Genomic DNA, 26,055 nt, shown 5'->3' with positions numbered 1-26,055 from the left:
AAATCATTTTGCAGATTATGTGGCTCATATTGTCTGGTAACATGATGAATTTGTTCTTCTGTTGTTTCTATCTTTGTTTCTAAGAAGTTCCTGCTGTTTGTCACTTTGTATAAAGAGAGCAAGGGCTTCCAAAGACCAACAACTACAAAAAAAGAAAAAAGAAATGAACATAGAACAGGAAGAAATGTCAATAAAGTAACAATAGCATGCCACTACATCGTAATATTATTATGTACTCCTATGCATACTTTCCAACTCTTTATATGGAAAGGTGGGTATATGTAGGCCTAATATATGTAATTTATCCAGCAAATCATTATTTACAGAAATTAAAAAAGAAGTATAAATATAAACTGTGCATTTAGTAGAGACTTTTAGTAGAGACTTAGAGACTCTTTCAATAAAAAAAAAATATTTATTTTTATGTTTTTTTTATGTTTTTTTTTGTATGCATAATTCAGTATCTGCATTTGAACTAAAGTGCATATACAATGTTAATGTTTATGCGATACAAAAACAAAGTGTTTACAAACGCGCATGCTTCCGTTGAGCGTCGTTTCTTGAGAATATGCTAATGACTGATTTTCAGGTGCCAATCAGCTGAGGCGTTTTGACGCACGCTACTAGGGCAGGGCTTGGGAGGCGGAGTCAAGTGCTGAACGCAGAATAAAACCACTGCAGCCCGCGAGCACATCTCAGAGTGAGGAGAATCATGGACGTAAACTAAACAGAAAGTTACCATGATAAAAGTTAGGCATTTCTTTCAAATTACAGCAACAACACCCGTTTCCCTTGTAAATCAACAACCTTTCCCCCCCCAGGGTCTGAGGTTTGCTTAAGTTTACAAGGCATCGATCTTTCAACACTAACTACAGTTACACTCTGACAGAAAGAATGCGCGAGACAGTTAGCATTAGCCGGCTAGCAGCGTGCTGACAGCAGCGACAGGAGGCGAACAAAAGATTTATCTGCATTTGTCCGCTTGCACTGACACTCGGTCCATGTAGAAGGGGCGATTATCAACACAATGCCCGTGTTACTTTTTCTGATAGACACGTCCGCCTCCATGAACCAGCGCTCCCACTTGGGCACTAGCTATCTGGACATAGCGAAGGGCGCAGTTGAGACTTTCCTGAAGGTAAATGAATACACGTCTCTGCTCCACATTCTTACTTTACTGAAAACTTAGAAAAAAACGTACGTTTCCATCCACTTTTCTCCACAGCTGAGGAGCAGAGATCCGGCCAGCAGGGGAGACCGATACATGTTAGTGAGTTTCGAGGAAGCACCGGCTGGAATTAAGGTACAAACTCTTTTATTTCTTTCCAAACCTGTTTTATTTCAATCCAAACACTTTAATCACTCGCTTCGTCTGTTTGCGTTTCAAAACACCACGTCTAAATTTGTGGTGTGAAAACACTCTGCCCAGCATGAATTTGTGTGTTTAAACATGGCCGACATTTTGTTCAGTGTGGCAGCAGAGAGCTCTCTCTCTCTCTCTCTCTCTCTCTCTCTCTCTCTCTCTCTCTCTCTCTCTCTCTCTCTCTCTCTCTCTCTCTCTCTCTCTCTCTCTGTGTGTGTGTGTGTTTGAGGAAAGAGAGATGGGGGACTAACCTAACTTAGTTTTCTCACCCAGAGAGAGAGGACTCTTCACTGCTCTTTACATTATTGCCTCAGCCAGTTTCAGATCCTGAAGGGATGTGATGCGAGGATCTCTTTAGAAGCATAACTAATCATTTGCTGTGTCTTGATATTTCAGGCCGGATGGAAGGACAGTCATGCCACTTTTATGACCGAGCTGAGGAACCTGCAAGCAGTTGGATTGACATCGATCGGCCAGTCTTTAAGGACCTCTTTTGATTTGCTCAATCTCAATAGATTAGTTTCGGGGATAGACAACTATGGACAGGTATGTTATAAACCAGGGACTGGTATAAAGTCTGTGGCCTAACCCCATGAGCCCACCCCCAACATCTCACAGTTAAACAAGCACCCAATAGGCTCACACTGTGCCAACACAATCCCAAGGGCCCCTGGTGACACACTGTAGTAATAAGTAAACCGCATCGTGAATGCAAATAAGGGCGATGACTAACTGAAGTGGAACCTTGATTATGCTGTGAAAGTGTGCTCTAGTTAAAATTGTTCCAGGTTGAGTGTTGTTTTAGTTCATTGGTTTTAAACAAAAAAAATTCTCAGATCTTTTCTAGTGGACAGGTCTTGTATTTCTGCATGTTGAGCTGGTAAAATGCCACATATGCAAGATTTCCCCACACATATTTTGTGTTTGTTGTGGTAGTTGAACAAACTCAGGGTTACGGGATTAGTTTTGCATTGACAAAACCAAAACAATCCGGTTAAGCTTTGTTTGTACCGTGACACTGATCATCAACTTCCTCTCTACTCGGATTTTGATCCTGAGGTCATGGAATTTGTTCACATGAAAGTGTGACATCAGTAATGAACAACCAATTACATGGCTTAAAAATATAGAAAAAAAAAAAAACATTATTCACTTCTCACAAAAGCTTTATTGATTCTTTGCATATTTACATTTTAGTATATATTCATTAAACTAAATGTGTAATAATTGTTAAACTAAAATTTCTCATGTCTAATGGATTAAGGGTATAATAATTTATATAAATCATAAAAAAATATTATGATCATCACTAAAAGCCAGATGATTTTGTCTTAAAAAAATGTTTCTATGTAATGACCTTTTATTTGGAGCAAGAGAAACTGGGAGAGTGACTTTATTGCATCAGAGCTGTCACTTTGCATACAGCTGATTGGTCTGCAAACCTTTTGGTTTGCGATCTCTTACCCAGAACATATCCTGCCCCAGAGCAGGTTATCCGTGGAGCATAAAGTCCGCGTGAACCGGAAGTTGCAAACGACTTTTCTCCAGTGTTGTGATGTCCCAGTGAAACGGAATATTGAACAGAGGGCAGGGTTTTACTCTAGCGCTCCTCCTCTCCATCTCTCACTCATAGCAGACTAACGGTTGGAGAGGAGTGGTTAAGCGTTTCCCAAACCAAGCCGTCAAACCTACGTCATCAGCCATTCCAGACCGGAAGTAACTTTTCAGACTTTGATTAAAGATTACGACGGCAAACAATTTCTTTCTGTGTATTAACTTGCACGGATAAATTTTCACCACAAGACTAGTAATATGCGCTAACAAAGTAAATAGGGTCAATTTTGACTTTAAGTTACTATGGAGATGATCACCGCTAAAAGCCGAGCTGCTTTCATAGTGCCTAAAACCCAGTGTTGGCACAAACTAAACTGAAACCTACCACGCTACCTAAATCGGCTTCATGGTATAGGCCCCAGCTTTTTTGTTTTTTTATTTTTTGGACCGAAAAGAAGAATTTGTAAAATATGCTTCGGTTCTGATTTAGACAATATATTCTGTCTCTGAGTTTATTATTGGCATGTAATACAGCTGCATGTAGTGACATGACACAAGAAAAATAGGGTCATTAAATCTGTCCCCAGCCTGTGGTAAATTTAGACTCACTCTCTATATTATTGTGACTGCATAGTAATGGATCTCTTTTGTTTCTGGTTTATGTGTTTGTTTCAGAAATTACTCATCCATAAAATCTGCACTGTGCTAAAGATACAATTTAGTGCAATCATTGAAAGAGCAGAGCATTTAACTGATTGAGTTTACATTATTTTATCAGTGCATAGATGTCATATTTTAGATTCGTATAATGAAGCCAGTGTGTTAACATCAAAAAGAGTGGGTGTATGAAGCTATGCCTTTGTCTAATGAGCTCCACTGCAGGTGCACAGTTTTTATGGTTATTTTATCATTTTTATTTTGTCTTGTGTTTTGCAGGGTAGAAACCCTTTTTTCTTGGAGCCAGCTATCATTTTGGCCATAACTGATGGCAGCAAGCTGACCAGCAGTTCTGGCGTGCAAGACGAGGTGGGTCATGTGTCAGTATGGGCTGGACTTGCAGACCCACTATAGCATCCTGTCTAGTCATGGGTTTCCTATTTTTCTTTTTTGCTTGCTATCCTGTGCTTGTTTTTTTTTCCACTTAAACTTTTTCCTCTTGATATAGTTTGCTCCTTCCTTCCCATATCTATCTTCTGTTGTTCTCTTTAACAATATGACTTGCACATCTGTAAAAGTAACAGTCTCTAGCTGGTAAAATGAGTAATGGTCAAGTCAGTGTCTCCTACGGGAATTTTTTCAATTTATGTGCTGAAATGTGAATTAATTCATCCTTTTTCTGTGCTCCAGTTGCATTTACCCCTGACAACACCATTACCTGGCAGTGAGCTGACCAAAGAGCCCTTCAGATGGGACCAGCGACTCTTCTCTTTAGTGCTCCGCATTCCAGGCCACTCCTCTCCTGACCCTGAACCATTGGGTGGAGTTCCTCTTGACTCTTCTCCTATTACACCCATGTGTGAGGTCACTGGGGGTGTGTATGCGTTTTAACTACTTAAGTGAAAATTTTATCACAGAAAGACAAAGGTGTAGAATAGAAAAGGCAATGGACTGCATGTTTTAAAAGTGAACTCAAATTAAAATGTAACTCCGTCAATTTTCCACCTGCTTTTTGTTACAATGCCGGTAGTATATATAAAAATTAATAATCAGGGCTCGGCATTTAAGTCTTTTCATGTGCTTGTCCTTCGGACAAGTAAATGTCATTCACGTGTCAGAGTACTCCGGAATTCTTTTTTTTTTTTTTTTTTTTTTATTATTGTAAATATAAATTATTCTGAAGCAATATTCTCATCAGTGTTTAATCAGCTTTGATATATTTAAATCTGCATATTATAAGATCTGCACCTTTTAAAGGGCATCCCCTCCCCAAATCTTATTAAATATATGCTTCATCTTTCATTTTAAATTCCTAAATTTAATTTAATTTGTTAATGAGCGAGTCAAAATAAAATTCTAGGAATTCGAGTAAAATTCTCTTCTCCTGGACAAGCATTAATGTCGAGCCCTGAATAATGTTTATTCGTTCACTGTGTTACCTGGACCGAGAAATTCAAAACGCCTCATCCGGCAGACTCCAGGGCTTTCGTGAAAACGACAGATTAGCCTATACTTTTGCATTTTTAATCTCCCATCCATGGACAGTCAGATCGACAGAACAGTTATTGTAAGGGTAGGTTCATCATAAATTGCATTGTACTATGTCTACTCTTTAAACAGCATTATAGTTAAAAAAAAACAAAAAAAAAAACACTATGGCAACAGCTTTCTTTCCTGTATGCAACAGCGTTTTGCCTCGGGGGGGTTGTTGGGTGGAACTGACAGAACGGCAGTTTCTTTCAGTTTTCCCTTCCGTTTGGACTAAAACACTGTGTTTCGTGGTCATCCTCTCCATATTTACGTTTCTTTTGCAGCCTTTAGCCACTGCCTTACAACGAACTGGATCCTTCACTGGAAACCAAAAGTAACTCACTCCCGCTAAACGTTTACTCTTTGAATTCTTGCACCTGGGAATAATACAAGTCGACACCATTATAACTAAATGACTGCAAAGTAATTGTAATGGAATCCCAGTAATGGAATTTGACTCTGGCACAGATTTAAATTTTCTTTTTTCACTTTTCTACTGCATAGGCAGCAAAGTTTTATTGAAAGCCCATTTTCTCAGCTTAGGAGTAGGCTACCCCTTTAAGTAGACTGGCAATGTTTATTGGTTCTTTGCTAGATGCTATAGCCACCATGAAATATTTGTTTGGATTGTGTGTGTGAGAATTATTTATGATCAAGTATGTTTGAGATTACAATGGAGGTCTTTGCATTTAAAATAAAGATTTGAAAAAGATTTTATTTACTTATTTTTCATAGCTTTGAGGTTACAGAAAAAGTAGATTTGGTTAATAGGCCTGCCGTCGACTAAAGATTTTCCTTGTCGACTCTTAGTCATTCATTTAAGCCTAGATCTGACTCATCGTCACTATTTTCTTTCCTCCGATCTCAGTCTTCTCATATTATGAGAAGGGAACATACGTTTGTCTACATTGTCGGAGAGAAGTTAGCTCTGTGTCTTGCTCGCAATTAAGCCGGCCTTTGAGGAGATGTGCTCTAATGGTATGGACGTTGTGCAATAAGTGCGGTACTAGTTTAGCTTCTACACTCCACACAGCACTTGGATGTTCGCCTTATTAGCACACATTTATCTAGGTTGATGTTAACGATAGAGTGAGCAGCCATGTAAAGTGGCTAACATTAGGCTACTTCTTGCATGTTGCAAGTCATGTTTGAGGTCCCGTTACCTTTTTGAGGTCATTCTCGAAATGTTCCCACACTTTGGATTTCCTGCCCGGCATATCACCGCAAAAAAACAGTTTTAGCAATCTGTCACTGCATGACAATTCCTTTTGCCAATTCCTGTGGAGTTTTTGTTGTTGTTTTTCTGCGACTAACTGACTGATCAAAATTTAGTCAACCAAGCCTTTTAACTTTTAGTCGACTGTTGGGGGCAGCCCTACTCTTTCAGAAGCTGTACATGCCCGGCTGAGTAAATGTCAGATCATATTGGGTGACGTTTAAATGCTGTGAAATAGTGTTTGAATTGTGAACTGAAGAGAATTGCTGAATTGTGGTTAAAGGGCAGATTTTACTGGACTTGTGTGTGCTGACTAATACATCTGTGTAATGGAGACAAACTAAACTTTACTATAGAGAAAAGAACAATGTCTGTCCTCTCATGTTGATAAAATACAAAAAACAATAGGGTGGCTACTGTGTTGTGTGTGTGTGCGTGTGCAGCTTTATGTGAATAGCTGTGGTCTGGCAGTGAACTGACAAGGAAAAAAAGCCACAGTGAACCATTTCATCTTAAAGCAGACAGTATTAATTTACTTCAAGTTCAAATATGCATAGCAGTGGATAAAATGTACATTTAAGTAAGGATGCACGATATATCGACCACATATCGATATCGGCCGATAAATGGTAATTTTTGATGATATCGATCCGTTAAGAAAATTAGACCTGTATATCAAAGAATATTAGACCTATATGTATGTATATATGTATAGGATGCGTTTGTTAGAGTTAATGAACGATGCAGTAAAATGTTTAATTGTACCTTGTAGCTTGTGCAGCTCAAAAGGCAATGCATATTTATAACTATAATTGGGACTGTCATATACATGCCATTATAATGAGAACACAATTGTTATAAAACGTTGTAAATTCTCTGGGTTTAGTTGCCATTTCAGCGCGTTGTTGTGGGAATAGCGCATCCATAATAGGGATTACACGTTCTGACCAGCGCAGTCAAGTTTGCTTGTGCATTCACGTCATTTTGTGCAGATATAAGTCGTAATATTAAGTTTATGTATACATCTCACATAGATGTTTAATTGATTTAAACAACCTGCTAGAAAAGTTCTTCAGTTTTCCTCTTCAGCTAGCCTACTCCTACAGCTAGCGCAATCAAACAGCAATTCAAAACATTAAAAAATCGCAAAGCGATTCAGTTTAACATTCGTTCTCTAAAGCTTCAGCGCGCGCAGCTCAAACAGCAGTGATGTAATTTGAAACAGTAAGCCTAATATTAAAGATGTTTACTATTACTGTAATATCAAAAATGTTTAATGTTTTTTTTTTTTCAAAACATTGATGCGTTATTATTAATAACTCACACTTTTTTGTTCTGGTATTATTTTCATCAACAATATGGTTTGTTTAAAGGGACACTTCACCCATTTGCATTAAGCTTTGCATTGTTAGAAACCCAGTCATACTATTGAATGGTCGTGCAACACTCTCTCATTTTCCCCTGAGACGGGAGAAATCTGTTATTTACCTCTTACACTTCCTCCTACAATGACGCAAAAATCGTCATTTTGCGTCATTGTAGGAGGAAGTGTAAGAGGGGGGGATTTCTGTTAAGACTACAGACACTAGTTTCTCATCTTTCCCAGGGTGGGGCGCGCTCACGCTACAGACCTATTACAGATCAGTGGGTGGGACTTTACTCTCTGAAACTGAAAGCAATATCCTCCATCTTGTTTGAAGCTAAGCTAACAGGCGCTGTGGAAGTCTGATGCTTGAATCAGGTGTCTGTGGCTACCTTTACAAGCCGCATTATAGCGAAGAGCAGCCGAGGCAGAAGACCTGCCTGCCGCGGACGAGGAGCCCGGACTGGCTCGAGTTAGGGCGGACTGGTGGCGCCGGTGATCTCACAATGCAGCTACGAACCGCTACGAACACAGAGATAGAGTCCGTCTGCGGCAAAGAATTTCAACGATGACAATTTCTCCTGGACGAAATCTCTGAATCAGACGAGGACACGGACGTTTGTGTTGAGAACTATCCTAGTTTCGCACCGCATATGTTCTGACTGAACATCCCGGTACCATGCAATAATTCACCTTTTCGAACGAAATACAAACGAGGAGTAATGCACTATATGAGTTCGCCAACTAACTAGACATTTTGTGTGAATGTGAAATTAATTTCAAGCTCTGGTAGTAGCTAGCCTTGTAGACGGAAGAGTGATTTCTCTTATAGGCAGATATGCGCTTTCTGGATTAGTGGGAGTGGCTTGCAGAGAGCAATAGCCTTTGTTAATGTTAGTTAAAACATTTGTGTTCATGTAAGTTCACAGTGCATTAAGTAATGTTAACAGATATAACTTTGGATCTTAATATCTTATAAAATGTTGAGCTTAACATTAATAAATGCTGTAGAAGTATTGTTCATTAATTGTTTGTTCATAATAACTAATGCTAACAAAAACATTATAAAGTGTTACCATTTTTGAATAAAGAAATTTGGCCAATCAAGTGTAAAATTAATTATAAAAGTTAAGGAATCTTACACTGGTTCAAACTAGGCTACTGTATTGTATGTTTGATTTATGTTGAAGACTTTGGGACATGGCATTTAATGGTAAGCCTTTTGTTTATGAATACAGGCTATCAAAGTATATAACAATTTGAATTTAGATTTTTCGGCCAATATATCGGTTATCTGCTTTCAAATGTAAAGAATTATGGGTTATCGGTATCGGCCAAAACTTTCATATCAGTGCATCCCTACATTTAAGCACTCAGATTAAATCTCACGTCAGATGCAATTGAACTGTTTCCCGTTTATTTTCATGTTTAGGCCGCTCGTACAGCGTGTTTTCCCAGAGAATGCTGAACCAGTGCCTGGAGTCTCTGGTGCAGAAGATCCAGAGTGGTGTCGTCATCAATTTTGAGAAGACTGGACCTGATCCTCCACCTACTGAAGGTAAAGGAGGACCAGGCTTGTAGTTTTCAGACATATTGCAGTAAAGCACCTATTAATGATAAATCTAATTATTAATTAATCATAAATACAATAAAACCGTAATATTGTGAAATAGAAATCTTTTGTCACTTTTGATCAATTTAGTGCTTCCTTGCTGAATTTTTTTTTTTAATTTACTTCCCAAAACAAAGAAGAAAAATCTTACCCCAAACATTTGAATGGTAGTGTATGCTTTACAAAAAAATGCAAACCAAGCCATTATTAATGACACTACTGTTTGTTTTTTCCAGATGGCCCAGCAGAGATGAAGTATGGACCTCAATCATGGCACAGCTGTCATAAGTTGATCTATGTCAGACCCAACCCTAAAACTGGTGTTCCTGTTGGCCATTGGCCTATCCCAGAGTCCTTTTGGCCTGACCAGAACTCTCCTACTTTGGTATGATAAAAAAAATGTTTCAATTTGTGTATGTTGTACCATCTGTTCAGTCCTTTTTATATCTAATCTAATGTAATGTGTATATGCTCTAGGTTTTTCTAGTGTAATGTAAATGATTGTATGCAATTAATTTAAATATAATTTTTATTATGACTATTGTTCATTTTATTACTCTTGAGTTTGCCATGAACATAGCCGTCGATGCTGGTATGTTGTTAAATGATAAATACTGTATTTTTTCTAGTGAAATGTAAACTTGCAAGTGTGCTGTATGCTCAGTTGCCTGTGTTCCTCTGCAGCCTCCACGTGCATCTCACCCACAAGTAAAGTTTTCATGTGTGGATTCAGAGCCCATGGTGGTTGACAAAGTGCCCTTTGACAAGTACGAGCTAGAGCCTTCCCCGCTCACTCAGTATATACTGGAGAGGAAATCACCACACACCTGCTGGCAGGTACTGCTAGAATCAGTATTTTAGTGCCATACATGCTAATCGGGGAGCATGTATGTTCACTCAGGGTACTTGCACACTTGGTTCGATTGACTGGACTGAGCCAGAGTTTGATTGCTCCCCCCTGGCCTCGCTGGATTGTGTTCACATTATAGTATTTGTGTCTGAACCGTGGTGCATTTTCATAATTAAAGCAGCAGCTGTTTACCCCTGTTGCTTAGTCACGCTTGTCAGGAAAATGAGTGAGAACTAGTTAATTTTGTCAGCTTATCATGTTAAATGTACTTTTTAGTTTTTATCATATTTAGTCAACTTGTGTTCTTTTTTTTGTTTGTCTAGTAACTTTTTTCATCATGCTGCATAATGGTTAATGGTTAAACTGAAAAGATTGTTGTCATTTGATAAAAGTATTTTTACATTACATCATAATTATTTCACTTTCACCATAAGCACAAATCAAGAGTGTCAACTTTATTTCACCTCATCTAGTGTACTTAGTTAATTTATGATAAATAGCCTAAAATAAATGTCTACTTTAAGAAAACTGGTAAAACAAGAAACTTCTCTTCAAAAATGAGAACAGTGAAATCCCTAATAGTAATTCCAGTAATTCCAAATTACATAAATGTTTTTTTTTCTATTAAAACAGTTACAAAAGGTTTTAATATTTTCACACAGGTTACGTAAGTGCATTTATTCAGCAACCACATCCGCAAACAATATAATTGAGATCCATATTTAGATTTATTACAGTTCATCACTGAGAAGTTTTGATCACAGATTTAGTCGCAGCACCCTGCAGTCTTAGCTTTACACACTACTCCTTTTTATGCGTATTCGGGTTCGGTTCGAGGGTGTGTACCCGAGTTCGGAAAACAGCGTTCACATCATCCAAAAGAACCAAACTCTGAAGTCAATCGAACCCAGTTGTGCACCAAAAGTGCTAGTGTGAAAGCATCCTCAGAATTCACTAAATTGCACCTCTACTATGGCTGAACGTTTATTGCTGTAACGTTTTATTCTCTCTCAGGTTTTTGTGTGTAATAGTGCTAAATACGGGGAACTCGGGCAGCCATTTGGCTATCTGAAGGCCAGCACAGCTCTAACCTGTGTCAACTTGTTTGTCATGCCCTATAACTACCCTGTGGTGCTGCCTTTGCTTGGTAGGTGTCATTAGTAACATCTCATTTATCAGAATTTGACTATCTGTATTTGCTTTTGTATTTTTGATTGTTGATGGATATAAGTCACATAACTGTTCATCATGCATTTATAGATGACTTGATTACTGTGCATAAGTTCAAGCCTCCAGCGAAGTGGCGACAATCTTTTGAAAACTATCTTAAAACAATGCCACCCTACTACATCACTGTAAGTAATGGAATCACTCATGTTCATTTTAACATTACAAAAGTAATTAAATTAAATTATTTTCTCTTTTTTTTTTTCTTCATCCTGATTCTTTCAGGCCCTGCGGAAAGCACTAAGAATGATGGGAGCTCCAAACTTGTTGGCTGACAACATGGAGTATGGCCTCAGCTACAGTGTTGTGACCTATCTCAAAAAGCTCAGTCAGCAGGTGTGTACTAATATAGCTTGTTTTTAAAGGCTTTGTTCTTAAAAGTGTTTTATGAAGTTATGAATTATTAAATTGTGTATATTACAGACGAAGGTCGAGGCAGACAGAGTTTGTGCATCAGTAGGGAAAAAGGCGGTGCCAGAAGGTGGGATTAAACTTCGCTGCAGAAGCTCCGCCCTCTCTCTGGCCCATAGAAAGGATTTCACACAGCTGCTGCAAAGTATCATAGGAGATGGGCCAGCTCTGCCAATGGAGGCAAACACCAAGGAGTTTGCCGGCTTTCAATTAGCTGCTCTGAATAAAGTGCGTGCATGTACACTACTGCACACTTTGTAGATGTTTTGTACTGTTTTCATGTTTTCATGCTCTAGACCAGGAGATCCACAAAGAATACACATACATATGACCTCTCTAAATTTAAATCAAGTCAGTGTGAGATTAATGTTTAAAAGGCTGGAATTGACTGCGAGTGTTTTGAGTATATGTGGAACATTTGCTTTTTAGAATCACATTTTTTGTGCATAACCAGTTCAGATCCCTCATCTTTTCCATTATCCTCTTTGACAACACAGGCATTAAAACCACAAGGATTGCGAAACCCCTATGATATCCCAAGAGCTCATCTACTGGACCAGCTGAGTCGCATGAGGCGGAACCTTCTGCATTCTAGCATCTGCATTCTGAAAGGACAAGATCAAGGTAATGCTCAGACAGCCATAAATGGTTATTGGTTTCCGTTCCGAGACGATTCTCTCAATTATATTTAGTTTGATTTCCAAAAGAACTGCAAGCTTTTGACTTCAATTCGTGATACAAGGTTTATTTCATGATGCCATTTATATAGTCATTTTTTAACATTATGTAACTTCAAATCTACTTTTTTTTTCTAGATCAGCTTCACAGTGTGCCTATAGCTCAGATGGGCAACTATCAGGACTTCTTGAAGCATTGCCCGTCCCCTCTGAGAGAGGCAGACCCCGATCAGCCTAAACGTCTGCACACTTTTGGTAACCCCTTCAAATTAGACAAGAAGGTAATTTTGGATCTCCGGCTTTCAAAAAGAAGCACTACACAGATTTGACTTTCAGGCAAATAGCATTTTTTTTCTCTTCTTTTCATGTCAGGCGATGATGGTGGATGAGGCAGATGAATTTGTTACTGGCACTCAAGGCAAAGGCAAACGTCCTGGAGAGTCCAACAGTCCTGCTGGGGTAGGGGCCCCCAAACGCAGGCGCTGCATGTCTCCACTGCTTCGGCCGGGACGGGCATATACACCTCCCAAAACACCACCCAGAAGTAAGTAACCAATAAACTCATGAAGAAAAAAACCTTTAGTACCAGGTGTTACAATCATCCCACTTAATTCTGGTTCCTTAGTGTCTAAAACATGAACCTCCAATTTTACTTGTGCATGTTTCATGTCTGATCCAACACAGCAGCAGATAATGATCACACAGAATTGGAAAACCACATCACCAACCATCTTGAGTCAAACAACAACAACAACTTGGACAAGGAGCTGAGTCCTGTGCCAGAGTCTGAACCGATCGAGCAAAGGAACCACCTCCAGTTGGATGAGATTGAGAACCAGCAGGACGGAGTTCAGGAGAACGGCCAGTCCAGCGAGAGCGAGCTCTCTCTGGGCAGTGAGGGTGAAGAGGAGGCCCCGTGCCGCTACCCTTCCCCCTGCCAGCTGAAGAAAATCAGAAACGAAGAGAGCCAGGAGCTGAACTCTGAACTCCGAGTGCTCATCACCAAGGAGATCCGGAAACCTGGAAGACGTAAGTAACAACACACATGTGCAGATGTCTGCAACTAAACACTGCTCAAGTGTTTCCATCATTTCCTCTCTTGATGCTCTTTCCTGGACGGCGTCCAATAAGCGAAGGAGGGGTGGTCTCCCACCAACGCTTTGTCTTGTGAAATCAACTGGACATTTTGGCGTCTTCTGCTAAATGTGAAAATCTGTTATATTGTTACAGCTGGGTTTCATTTTGTTAGTTTTATTTGTACATTGTACAATATTACCGGTCTTGGGAAATGAATTTGTTCCTGTGTTTTTACAATTATTTTTTGACATTGCTCATGACGCCATACATCAAATCTTTCCTCCACCACCAATCCCCCCCGGTCCTTAACGCAGGTTATGAGAAAATCTTCTACCTCCTCAAGCAAATCCAGGGCAGTTTGGAAACACGTCTGATCTTCCTGCAAAGCATAATCAAAGAGGCTGCCAGGTAAACTCCTTTCTCCAGATTCAAAATTTTGAAGTAGATTAACTACATATTGGTATTTGTACAAAGAGTAAAGCCCAAATAAAAAAAAAATTTACGCATACAAAAGGATATACTTGCAGTGTATGATATTTACTTTTTTTATCAGCGTAGAATGCATGGAGCCAGATTTTTCACTCTACGCTTAGTTCATGTATGCGCCTTTAATTTTTTTGCCACTTATCAGTTGGTCCACAAGGTGGCAGCACTGGATTTGCAGTAAAAAAAGAAACAGACAGAACAACAAACTACTGGAGACCCAACAATAGGTGTATGCATTAGTGTTGTCACGATACCAGAATTATTGTTTCGATACCGATACCAAGTCAAGTATTGCGATTTCGATACTTTTCCTGAAAAGGGAGAAACACTCTCAAATATCATTGCTGTGCTGTATTTTAAAACCGGGACAACATTCTAATCATATAACACACTAATAAATGAACATATGAACAGCAGATATATTAAACACTTGAACAAAATATGAAATATCAAAATAAAAAATTAATTAGAGCAATGACATTCAAGGTAAAAAAATATATACTTTTAGCTGCATTATCTCATTTATCATAAGAAACAGAAGAGCTTTATCTTGATTCTGAACTTTGAATAAAAATATGAACAGCGATTATATTAAACAATGTTTAATATTGGTAACATATGATAAGCCTCATTGGTGATATATTTGACGTGGGGAGAGAGTTGTGGAAGGCCTATACTTCATGTTAAACATAGGCTAAATATATAGCAGCAAAGACAACGTCGGCAGTGTTGACGGCAAAATAGGCTACAGAATAATTCGTTCTGTATTGAGAGGTGCAATATTTGAAAATCATATTGTATTTTATATTGTATTTGTCAAAACTTTCAAACATCAAAATGTCATTGATTAATATGTATTCGTGTCAAAATGACATAGAAACATCTTTTCCTAACACGCTTGCGTGTCGCGTGAAAAATAGGCGTCGGTTCTATTTCTGGCATGCACACGCTTTCCGCGCGTCTCGAGCTGCGCCCAGCTGCAGCCATCTCGCTGTAGTGTTTTGTCACATGACACTGACAGCGGCAGGTTCTTTGCTGCGTGCGTCAGGAAAAAAACACAGACGTCCATAGGGAGGCGTTTTTTTTTTAAGTATCGATACTGATAAATGTAGGTATCGTGACGTTTTTAATTTCCAAGTATCGCGATACTTTTGAAGTATCGGTACATCGTGCAACACTAGTATGCATTGCCTGCGTTTTACTCCACTTTTAGATATACATTCACAAACTTCCCTAAGCACTTCCCCTTGGTGGAATCCCCGCCACCATTTTGAAGTGCGTTCAACTTCAAATGGACGAGGGAAGTATATATGGACAGTCCCTCAATTCTGACTGAGGGAGCGAGTCTACCGTACTCATGTACACTTCTTGCAGATCTAGACAACAATGCAACACAACTGTGACTTCACAACAGCAACTCACTTTGCTCTCACTTAACCGCAAGGGCTTAGGGCATTACATTTAAACGCATTGCAAGGGTTCCACCAGTAGTGGGCACATGTGCAGCGTAAGCAATGACTTGCATCCGCGAGAAGGGCATAAAAATGGACTTAAACGCTATATATACATGCATGCATACATACATACATACAGCGTTTAAGTCCATTTTTATGCCCTATGTATACTTTGCAATAGTCATTTAAACTAAAGTTGGACAAAACTCCAAGTAATTTGTTTTTATTGGTCAAGTTGTGGAGAGAAATAGTACAGACACTTGACAAGAATGAAGCTTTCTGGCGTGCATGTGTCGACTGTCAAGTGCCTGTGTTTGTGTGCTATCAAAAGTATACTTTCGGTACATGTTTGCTGCACGTATGCCTAAGCATTTATGTAAAAATGGAAGTGTGCATAATGTGTGAACACAAATGTCTGCACTTCCAATGCATTAAGCCATTCAAATTACGCTACTATTCTATTAAAGCTCCAATATGTAGGGATTTTGTAATAAAATTTCCAAAAATAACTTGCACAGTGTGATATATTTCCTCCAGTTATGTACTTACAATATCTCAAAAGTCTCCAAAGATTTTTTATTTCAGAGAAATTCCGATTTTAAATAACTGGCCGTCCCGGAAAAGAAATGTCGCGCCTCAGTGACGCAATGTCCGCTCTCTCTATCCTTCTTTCCGAATTCCACCACACTGGATTTTTTTTTTTTTTTTTTTTACAACTTTATTGAGGTTTTTTTCTTATCACAATAAACAATAAAGACATCTGACAAAGAATAAAAAAAGGAATAAAATAAAAAATATGACCCACATCACCGGAATATCGCATGGTAAAATGCGGAAGTGGTGGTTAAAGCGTTATAGCCATAGACTGTATGGTTATAGCTGTTATGGATCACGAACTCTTTGGCGAGTATTGAAGTGCCAACAAAACGAAAGCGTCCATATTCGGATACACGCGGAGTCACGGACTGTGTGACAAACGGAGGAATAAAACCCGGATAAATATCGGCAGGCGTTTTCGAGATGGAGAGAGCTGCGCGTCTGGACTTGTCAGAGACTCTCTCGCGAGTGTATTGAGACAGGTAAGACATGCAACTGTCAATAATAGCACTTATAAACAAAGTTATATTGCTCTTTGTACTTTGGTAAGGCTTTTTATCACGTGTGGTGACCGAGCTTATGGCAGTACAATTACAATCGGAGATGATGTTAAAAAAAATATTTAGTCATTACTTGCAAATGTTCGTTCAAATTTACTTTTAGATATTGGTTTGAACACGTTAAACAACACGGCATTAACCATAAAAAACGTAAAACTGCACAACATTAACCAAACAAATCATTTGACAAATAGCTGTATGTTGTAACGGGATAGCCTAATATAGCATAACATTTCACGTCCCTTGCAGTTCATTAATTATGATGACATAAAATAATACGATAAGACATACAGGTAATACAAAAACGAATAAATTACCTCATCCGTGATCATGATTCATTAATTCCATTTAGATACATCGCTAGATGGTGAAAACGCATTATAAACCACATCTCCCATCGTCACCTCCTTCATAGCGTCATCAAGCTTCGCCTTTGTTATTGTTGGAAACTGCGCCCTCTTGTGGTCAAATACCAAAGTCACATACTGGAGCTTTAATATATCTAATTACTAATTAATTACATTGTGTGTTTGTTTGTGTGCGCGTGCACAGGTTTAAGAAGAGGGTCTTGATTGAGCAGCTGGAGAACTTCTTAGAGGAGATTCACTTAAGAGCCAACAGCATGAATCATCTGGACGGTTTCTGAGCACTCCATCTGCCCTACTTGAAATACTCGCGCACAGATCTGCACTATTTATGTAACGTTACTTGGCACTCGTGTGTCTCCAGTTTTTATCAGTATTGAAGCTGATTTTATCGATGAGGACTTGATGGGTTGTCTCTAAACCTCAGGACTGGGGGGATATGGGAATGTTTCTATGTCAGATGGTCATAAATGCACTGCTCCTTTTCTTTTTCTTAGACGTTTTTTCCTATCTAATTGTGCCAAAGAGAACTGGTTGAATGGCATCATATTCCGCCTCATCTCATTTGCATTTTTGTATTCTCCCCCCACAGTTCCCTGTGATATTTTGACACATGATCACCAATATAAACATGTTTTCAAATTTTTCATTTCAGTCGAGAATAACGTCTCTGCAAACTCACTGCTGCATTCAGTTTCAGACACGATCATTTACTGGAAAGTAGATGTTTATCAGCAATATTCTCCACCAATAAAAAGGCGAGTTACAAAGCAATTATTTAATGTTGGAGGTTTGAGTGACATTGAGGTTTTATAATTAAATGTAGTCTTGTACACTCCAAAAATCATTGTTGATTATAAAATAACTCATCTCAGGAATGATGTCGTTGCAAAAGATTTAGCTTTTGGCAAGCAGAGGAACATCTTTCTGAAGTTTTGTTTCCCTGACATTCTAAAAAAAAAGCTCTTATCTAGATTTAAAAAAAGTTGTTACTTGAACTTTTTTTTTTTTTTTTCATTCTTAAAAACCACCCATCCTTATTCCACATGGCTTCAATAACAAAAGAGGTTCATGTCATCTGGTTTTCAGAACACGGAACCATGGCAAATTTCTGTGAATAAGTAAGGACTGTAACACGTATGAACTTTGATATCTTTGCTGAAAATTACAAATGACAGTTATGCATTAAGTAACCAAATTTGATTTACTGAAGAAACAACCAGAAGGATATAATAATGAAACATGCAAATGATTTAAGGTTGATATTTAAACATCCATGAGAGTCAAGAGCCACATATTCATTAACATGGGAAGTTGCTGCTAATGTATTCCTACATTACTGCCAAATTTTCAGTATCCCTTAGCTTCTTTTGGTCTTTGTGCGTCTCACCCTCCTTACCCTGCACCCTAATGTAGGGACCAAATCTTCATCATAAATGTTACAGATAAATCTGTGGCTTCTTTAAAAAAAAGTATTTTTATTATGCTGTATATATGTACATGGTGACATTGAAAATATTATTTAAGAGAATGTTTTGGTGGAAAGCCTTTCTTGTATGTATTTGAATAAAGTCTATTTTACACTGTGAATAGTCATGTAAATAAATGACATTTTTCTGTCATTAATTTCTCAGTGGCACAATGTCATTAAAAGGATTGCAAATCTTACCATGTTCGTGGTGTTTTTCCCCCCATACACTTAAACCCACTAGTTTGCCGGAAGTATTCAAGTGGCTCATTGCAGTGTATTTATCATTTTAATTTTTTTTCCTATCGATTAACCACAGATCTTAACTTAAACTCACGGGTATATGCAACAGACATATGTATCTAATTATTGAAATTTGTGAGATATAGGAACTAAAACTCATTATTTTATTCATTAGTAGACAATGTGTCTTGAGCTCCAAATCTGAGACCATCAAAAGTAGGACTAAAAAAATAATCCGTTATCGATGTTTGAGGTAATACATTTGACTTGTGGAATGCTAGCCTAGTTTATTCCCCTTCGTATCTTTTACTTGTGACTGCTAAACTGTAAATTAACTCTTTCCCCGCCATTGACGGAATTTTACCTCTTTCCTTGTTTTTTCAATTTTATTCGGTAGGGGGCGCTATGAAATCTTCTGAAAGAGTACTGAACCTCATGAACTAAACACAGGCGAAGAAGCAGCAGCTCTAAAAGCGATATCATGTGAAAAAAAAACGCCATCATCAACATTAAACTGCATATAAATCAAAACTGCCGAATGTTATTGAAGGAAATTTTGACCCAGGACGAGTTAGAACTGTACAGCTTTAGGGGGCGTTGAGGGACTCGATTTACTCTGTCTATAATGTTTTGATCATAGTTGTGAATCCCATCCAGACGTAGGCTTTGACAAAAACGGGATTTTCTCAGGTTTTTGCTCAAAATGATCCTTTTATTTGTATTAATCTTGCCCACATTCAAATGTTGATTAAAAAAATAATGCATGAAGCTTGAATGAAATGTTTTCTTTCTTTCATTCTTTCTTTTTTCACATTTTGCATTTTCAGATATTCATACAAAACATTCTGGCGGCCATGAAACTTGTGAAAATTATCAAAAAATGCTGGTGGTGGCATGCAGGCAACTTTTTTTCAAAAACTCTGGTGGGGAAAGTTGAGCATGGACTGTGTTGTCTTGATGGTCAGAGCTCTTTTATTCCTGAAATTTGCAATCCTACTGGGATTTAGTTATTTTGATTTTTATATTTTTGCATCTTATAATGCCACATTGTGATCCAATAGCCTTTTTACATTTTTCAGTATATGTGAAAACAGCGCTTTGGATTAAAGTAAAAAAAAAAAAAAAAAAAAATGCAATTATGAAATTATAAACTGATGATAACCAAACATTTCCATCAGAAATGTGGAAATTTATTGAGGGCAGAGGGGGAAAAAATGACAGCAGACGCTGTGAAGTGCAAAAAACCCTGATGTAATAAAATTTTATTTACAAATATGTACAAAAGTCTCGTCCCTCTTCCTGAAGTGTCAGTGGACCCTCCTAACGGTCCTCAAATATTCCTCTCACCCCCCCCCCCCCCCAACCATAAAGGAGGAGGGGTGTGTGGAGTCATGTTAATATACATTTGTATGATTTTGCCAAGTGTGTGTGTGTGTGTGTTTATAATTTGAAGCAGTTGTGATTGCATGGATCTTCTCAAGACATCTCAGCTGGATTCAGAACCCGACCTATGAACAGCAACGAACCTGTGGAATAAAAGCCCACAAATTAATTTTCAAAACGGTAAGATTTGTTATGAAAGAAATTAATACTTTTATTCATCAAGGACTCATTAAACTAAATACAATTATAATGTTTCAAATATAAATGCTGTTATACTAGTCATCGAAGAATTGTGAAAAAAAAAAAATATTATTATAAATTATTTTTAATGAGAAATGTTTCTTTAGCACTAAATTGGCATAAGAATGATTTCAGAAGGATCATATGACACTGAAGACTGAAGAGTTGAAAATTAAGCTTTGCCATCACGGGAATAAATTACATTTTAAAATATATTCAAATAGAAATGTACCCTGGTAATCCAGAGTTCACGCGAGAGCACAAGTTGAATTTGCTCAGCGAGTTACTCTGGTGTCGAGTAATGATGCTCATTAAATATGCCCCTCGATCTGAGCTGCACCAATCACATCGGGTTATCTGATATAGGCGGGCCAGAGGCGGGATGACGACAGCGCTGTGACGTCGAAGTCATTAGTAAACATTGCAAGATGGCTATGGATGAACACCAGTTGTTTGAAACGGCTTTGGCCGCTTCAATGAACGAATTAGACTTGGCTTTTTATCTAAAAGAGGAACAGAAGACAGCGCTCGAATCCTTCCTTTGCATGAAGGGCGTTTTTGCTGTTTTGCCGACCGGATACGGTAAGAGTCTAATCTACCAGTTAGCTCCTGGTAGTGTATGGGGTTTATTGTTGTGATTGGTCGTAGTGTTATCCAATTGCGTGCAGTGAGATTTTCAAATGCATACTTGATGCCGCCCCTGAGCCCTCGAGCTGGGCGATTTTCATTAATCGACGCCAGACCATTAATCTTTTAGATTTAGGTCTGGATTTCCAGGCTAATAGAAATGTATTTTAAAGTATAATATTTCCACAACATTACTGTTTTTACTGTATTTTTTTTATTGAATATGAAAAAAAAATGTCATGAATACTAATTACAGTTTCTAGTATTTACCTGTATTGATCTGTCGCAAGATAAAGAGAAATGGTCGATCTGCTTTAAAAACTGCTGAACGGGATCTTTTCAGTAGCACCATCGCTAAAAAGAAAGATGGAAAAATCAGGGCTGTCAACAAATTACAATCATCTCTGTCCTCTTGTAAAAGATAAACAAGGAAAATTCACGCTATTTTATAAATGCATGTCACTGATCTCGTTGTGTTTGATCTCACGGTGTATGTTTCTTTTTTTATTTAAATTTTGACTTTGGAATTTTTCATCAAAATGTCATGACTAACAAAAGACTTCTCTCTGGTGACGTATGCAAGACTTCTCTAAATATTTAGTGCAGTAAAACCATAGAAGCAAGTCCCTGTCATACATTTTTTCACCCAATAATCCGTTACTCTTGGATGTACGTCACAATACAGAAGAAAAGATCTGCCACCGCTTCCACTTTATCGTGACTTTCCAGGTGTAACATGACTTCTATTAGAACCCACAATGTATCCAATTCTATAATATGATGCTGGCATGCATGTCAACGTAGGATCAGATCAGTCTTCATTAACATTAAACAGACAGTACTTGATATTATCTAGAGGTATTCCTAAACATTTGTATTATTTTTAATTCCCTACTCATCCTTTTCAGCAAGCAAAATATCACATACCTGTTGCTGAAGCTGCTTTTGTCCCTTCCTCTGTCACCTCTATTCTTGCCTCATGGAAAGCCTCTGATACAAAAAGCCCTTCCCCATCTGTAGACATATTAAACAGGTTTAATCTTCACATAGTGAGAAAAACTTGCAATCACCGATTTCAACTGAAGATATCTGTTGTATCATCAGCTTCTGTGATTGGTTTAAACTGTTTTCAGTCCCACTTTCCTACCTGAGATTCCTCTAAAATCAGCAGCTGAGGGACTGAAGACATCAGAGATACCGAGAGATTGAAGAACAGGCTTCAGATTGAACCTGCTCTGCATTTTAAACCTGAAATACACACAAGACCTGGATATAAATAATATTATTCATTTCGAATCCCAACTGCATAAAATATTTTTTAACGTTACCTGGGCAGAAATATATCCATCTTAGTGCGCCTTAATCCAGTATCCCACAGTCCCACAGCACGGGCCGTGAGCTGCTTTTCCAGCTGTGACAGAGGGGTTTTCCGGTCACCAGGTAACGCCACCAGTAGCCTGAGGGAGCGATCCAGGTATGGCAGCTCCAGCACAGTGTATTCCTGCTCTGAAGGCAGTCGGAAATGCCCTGAGACAGGTGGACAGGTAAAGTGAGGGAACTTTCTTTTAAAAAAAAAAATAAACCTCCAATATAATTCTGATAGGCCTCCATCTAAATGGTGTTTGTTTTGCTCCTTCCCTTACCAAAATTGACTTCGGTTGACTGGTACATCATGGGCACTTTGACTGTGCTGCCGTCTGAGAGGGTGAAGGGCAGGTTCTGAGTCTCAGTGAAGAGAAATTGTTTCTGCCAGGCACCATGGAACACCACCGTGCTCAGAAGAGCAATGTGCAGCAAACTGTCTCTCCCGGAGGCCTCTTCCTGGGCCTCACCGGACCCAAGCTGCTCCGCTCTTGTCTGGAGATGGTCATCCGCTTTAGAAATCATAATAATTACATCATTTAAAAAACTATACTAGTGCCATGTGTAATAAAACTATTTAAATGGAAATCAATATTTACTTTTACATAATATATATTTACATAATAATATTAGAAAGACATAATTAATGATTAATGATAATTAATCATTTAAATATTTTTTTTACATAAAATATATTTTCATAGTTATATTTTTAAAGTCATAATTATTACTGAAAATTGAATCATTTAAATTCAAATCAATATTTACTTTTACATCAAACACATTTACATTAATTCATACTTATATTTAAATTCAAATCAGTATTTAATTTCAGATTATTTATTTCTACATTATATTTTAAAATCATAATTATATTTCAGTTCTAATCAAAATAAAATTTTACATACTATATTGCAAAATTATATTTTTTAATTCATACTTATATTTAAACTAATCGATATTTACCTTTACATAATACATATTTACAAAATTATAATTGAAAGTCATAATTGTATTTATCTTCAAATCAGTATTTAATTTTACATAATATCTATTTACGTAATTATATTTAAAAGTCATAATTGTATTTAAATTCAACTTTAATTTTACGTACTATATCACAATTATATTTTTAATTCATATTTAAAATAATCAAAAAAAATTTACATAAATATTTGTTAATTCTATTTTTATATATACTTACATTTAAATTCAAATCAGTATTTAGTTTTACATAATGTATATTTACATAATTATATATTTTTAAGTCATAATTGTATTTAAATTCAAATCAGTATTTAATTTTGCATAATATATATTTACATAACTATATAATTAACAATATATCTATTTTTTTAAATTCATATACAAAGATCCTAAATCTTTTTATATGGCTTATTCATCACTTAAAGACATTTTAAACATAAATCACGATGATCCTAGTGGTTTTAGGGTCACGGCACTCACCTTTACTCTGGTAACGTGCCCATTGCTGTAGCCGACTATGAGTGTAGTTGGGATTACTGAAGTTTACACTCAGTAGACTACTGTTACCCCATCCCAAGGCATGCTGAGTAAATTCTGGCAGGAGTTTCACACCACTCTGGACAAATAAGGCATTGGCAAGCTGAAGGCGCACCCCGTCACTGGAATTACCCAGGTCTCCTTGTGGCCGAGACAAAATGTCCTGTACACGAGCATCTACAAGAAGACCATTGTATCATCATATGTTTCCTCTTCAAGTATTGGACAAAGGTAGGCAGGTTGTCAGGCATTGCTGATTTAGATTTTGCACTAGCTGTTTGGGACACCAACATGCAGATTACAAGTGTGTTGCTAGTTTACTCTTACCATTGACATCATATCCCAGAGTTCCCTCAAGCTGTGCTAAAGTGTTGCCCCTGGCACCTAGTTGCAGAAGTCCCAGACACAATGAGACGCTGGCTGGAGACACGATCAGGTTGGAGTTGTTCTCTGTCTCTGTGAGCGTTTGGTAGAGGCTGACACCAAACTGAGTGTGTAGATCATTGAGGCTGTTGCCCAAGCTACTGTTGCCATGGCAGCGCTCCACCAGCCACAGACAGACCAACAGGGAAATCACAGACAGCTGATGCATGATCAACAGGTCAAAATCTGCACACATAAAACCAACAGGAACACTGTACAAAAAAAAAGTTGCCGCCTTAAATTTTTAAGTACAATCAACTTGGATGTTTAAGTCATTTCCACTTAAATTGCATTAAACTTACTTTTTAAAAAAATAGTTGAATCTTGCATAACTTATACTTTTTTTAATTGTTTAACTTATTTTGGTGAGTTAAAACAATGTAAAAATATATTTTTATAACTTATTGATCATATAATTATGAAGGTATTTTACAGGACAAACAAATAATACACCATATTCTGCAACATACACTGGACAAAGTTACAAATCTATTTCATATATATTTAATTAAATAAATATAAAATTTGTAATAATTTTATATAATACATTTATACATAACCTTGATTCAGAAGCAAATCATATTTGTGAGCATAAAACCAGTTAAAATAGATGTCTAGAATTTGGTAACTAAAAAAACTTACCAAACAGCAAAATGTATAATTTGTTGAAATAATTTGGTATATTCCAGTCTGGTTGTTAGTTGAAAGAGCTGTTCAATGATTTTTCAAGTGTTTTTTATATTATGGTGATGACTGATTAATGAAAAATGTATTTCTACGATCACCCACTTTTCAGTAGTAGTTTCATTCTTACATTCTGCCATATTTTACTCACCCTCATGCCATTCCAAAACATGACTTTCTTCTGCAGAACACAAAAGAAGATATTTTGAAGAATGTTGGTTTTGGTGACCATTGATTTCCATTGTATGAAGAAAAAGATACTTAGACATTTCTCAAAATATCTTCTATGTTTATCTGATGTCAGCTTTGGAACAAAATGAGGGTGAGTAAATGATGGAAATTGGCATATTTGGGTGAATTTTAACTGTAAGTCCCTTTAAGTTCAGAGCATTCATATAAATTAAAACACACACACACAAAAAATGTTTTGCAAAGCATCAACCACAATGTAATAAAGATTTCTGTTCAGATGTTTAATTGAACTATTTCTGACAGAAATAGTTCAATTAAACATCTGAACAGAAATCTTTATTACATTTAAATGATTTAATTAAAAGTAAAGTATATAACTGAATTTAAATATTTAATAAAACTTCATACATGCCGGCTCGTCGTCTGTGAATTCCTTGAGTTTTAGATGCTGATGTTCAGTTCCACTGTCACTGTCACTCACGCGCTTTGCTCTAAGTGAAGGAAGACGTGCGTTCGCCCTGATCCTCCACGCCAGGACAACTGATTGAAAGAGTTGTCGATCATGAGACCTTGTTTAAAGGGAGAGCTCCGTGTTTGTGGTCTCTGGCGGCGATGTCCGTACCACTCGGTCAGAATTCCTGCCTCCCGCCCGGCACTATAAGGAGCCAGGCAGAGGGAGGCATGCGCGCGACCAGCAAATCCGCACTCGAAAAGAAGGCGCGCGCGCACACACATATAGAGAGATGAAGTCATTACACAAGCAGCTTTTTCTTTTGATGGAGTGACAAATGCCATCCCGGCTGCACAGGAACACATGGCAAACATGCTGTATCAGCATTTTTGTATGAGATGCAATTTAATATTTAATATTCTCATGTAATGCACGTTGTGAGGTTTACTGTTAACATCT

At 37.6% G+C, this 26,055-nt stretch overlaps 2 protein-coding genes across 3 annotated transcripts; one reads left to right on the top strand and one right to left on the bottom strand.

Moving 5' to 3' along the window:
• Positions 1 to 652: 652 nt before the first annotated feature.
• On the top strand, positions 653 to 18,667 carry ints6 (integrator complex subunit 6). Of its 2 annotated transcripts, none has more exons than XM_081368886.1 (18): positions 653 to 1,138; positions 1,226 to 1,303; positions 1,760 to 1,909; positions 3,854 to 3,943; positions 4,265 to 4,448; positions 9,116 to 9,241; positions 9,532 to 9,680; positions 9,980 to 10,132; positions 11,160 to 11,292; positions 11,406 to 11,500; positions 11,598 to 11,708; positions 11,796 to 12,011; positions 12,281 to 12,407; positions 12,599 to 12,741; positions 12,833 to 13,004; positions 13,148 to 13,489; positions 13,852 to 13,945; positions 17,187 to 18,667. In XM_081368886.1, exons 1-18 carry the CDS (start codon positions 1,028 to 1,030, stop codon positions 17,278 to 17,280), a joined length of 2,568 nt encoding a protein of 855 aa, XP_081225012.1. In that variant the 5' UTR covers positions 653 to 1,027; the 3' UTR covers positions 17,281 to 18,667. The 2 variants fall into 2 exon arrangements, with proteins under 2 accessions (XP_081225012.1, XP_081225011.1); XM_081368885.1 differs by having other exon boundaries at positions 13,145 to 13,489.
• A 739-nt stretch (positions 18,668 to 19,406) lies between these two features.
• On the bottom strand, positions 19,407 to 25,790 carry serpine3 (serpin peptidase inhibitor, clade E (nexin, plasminogen activator inhibitor type 1), member 3). Its single transcript, XM_081368884.1, has 9 exons — positions 25,554 to 25,790; positions 24,174 to 24,455; positions 23,790 to 24,023; positions 22,604 to 22,834; positions 22,289 to 22,487; positions 22,108 to 22,208; positions 21,888 to 21,974; positions 21,231 to 21,314; positions 19,407 to 20,236 (listed from the first exon to the last, which is right to left on the bottom strand). Exons 2-9 carry the CDS (start codon positions 24,436 to 24,438, stop codon positions 20,187 to 20,189), a joined length of 1,251 nt encoding a protein of 416 aa, XP_081225010.1. The 5' UTR covers positions 24,439 to 24,455; positions 25,554 to 25,790; the 3' UTR covers positions 19,407 to 20,186.
• Positions 25,791 to 26,055: the final 265 nt, after the last annotated feature.

Source organism: Scardinius erythrophthalmus (assembly GCF_964197995.2).
Source record: "Scardinius erythrophthalmus genome assembly, chromosome: 6".
NCBI classification, from domain to species: Eukaryota; Metazoa; Chordata; class Actinopteri; order Cypriniformes; family Leuciscidae; genus Scardinius; species Scardinius erythrophthalmus.
This window is presented reverse-complemented; position numbering and strand designations above follow the sequence as displayed.

Excerpts from the sequence above, each read along its gene's own strand:
- ints6 (XM_081368885.1), top strand. The coding sequence starts at position 1,028 with ATGCCCGTGTTACTTTTTCTGATAGACACGTCCGCCTCCATGAACCAG. Across the intron at positions 1,304-1,759 it reads AAGCACCGGCTGGAATTAAG|GCCGGATGGAAGGACAGTCA; the intron begins GTACAAACTCTT and ends TTGATATTTCAG. Across the intron at positions 12,012-12,280 it reads AATTAGCTGCTCTGAATAAA|GCATTAAAACCACAAGGATT; the intron begins GTGCGTGCATGT and ends TTGACAACACAG.
- serpine3 (XM_081368884.1), bottom strand. The coding sequence starts at position 24,438 with ATGCATCAGCTGTCTGTGATTTCCCTGTTGGTCTGTCTGTGGCTGGTG. Across the intron at positions 22,488-22,603 it reads GTCAACCGAAGTCAATTTTG|GGCATTTCCGACTGCCTTCA; the intron begins GTAAGGGAAGGA and ends CACCTGTCTCAG. Across the intron at positions 21,975-22,107 it reads TGATTTTAGAGGAATCTCAG|ATGGGGAAGGGCTTTTTGTA; the intron begins GTAGGAAAGTGG and ends ATATGTCTACAG.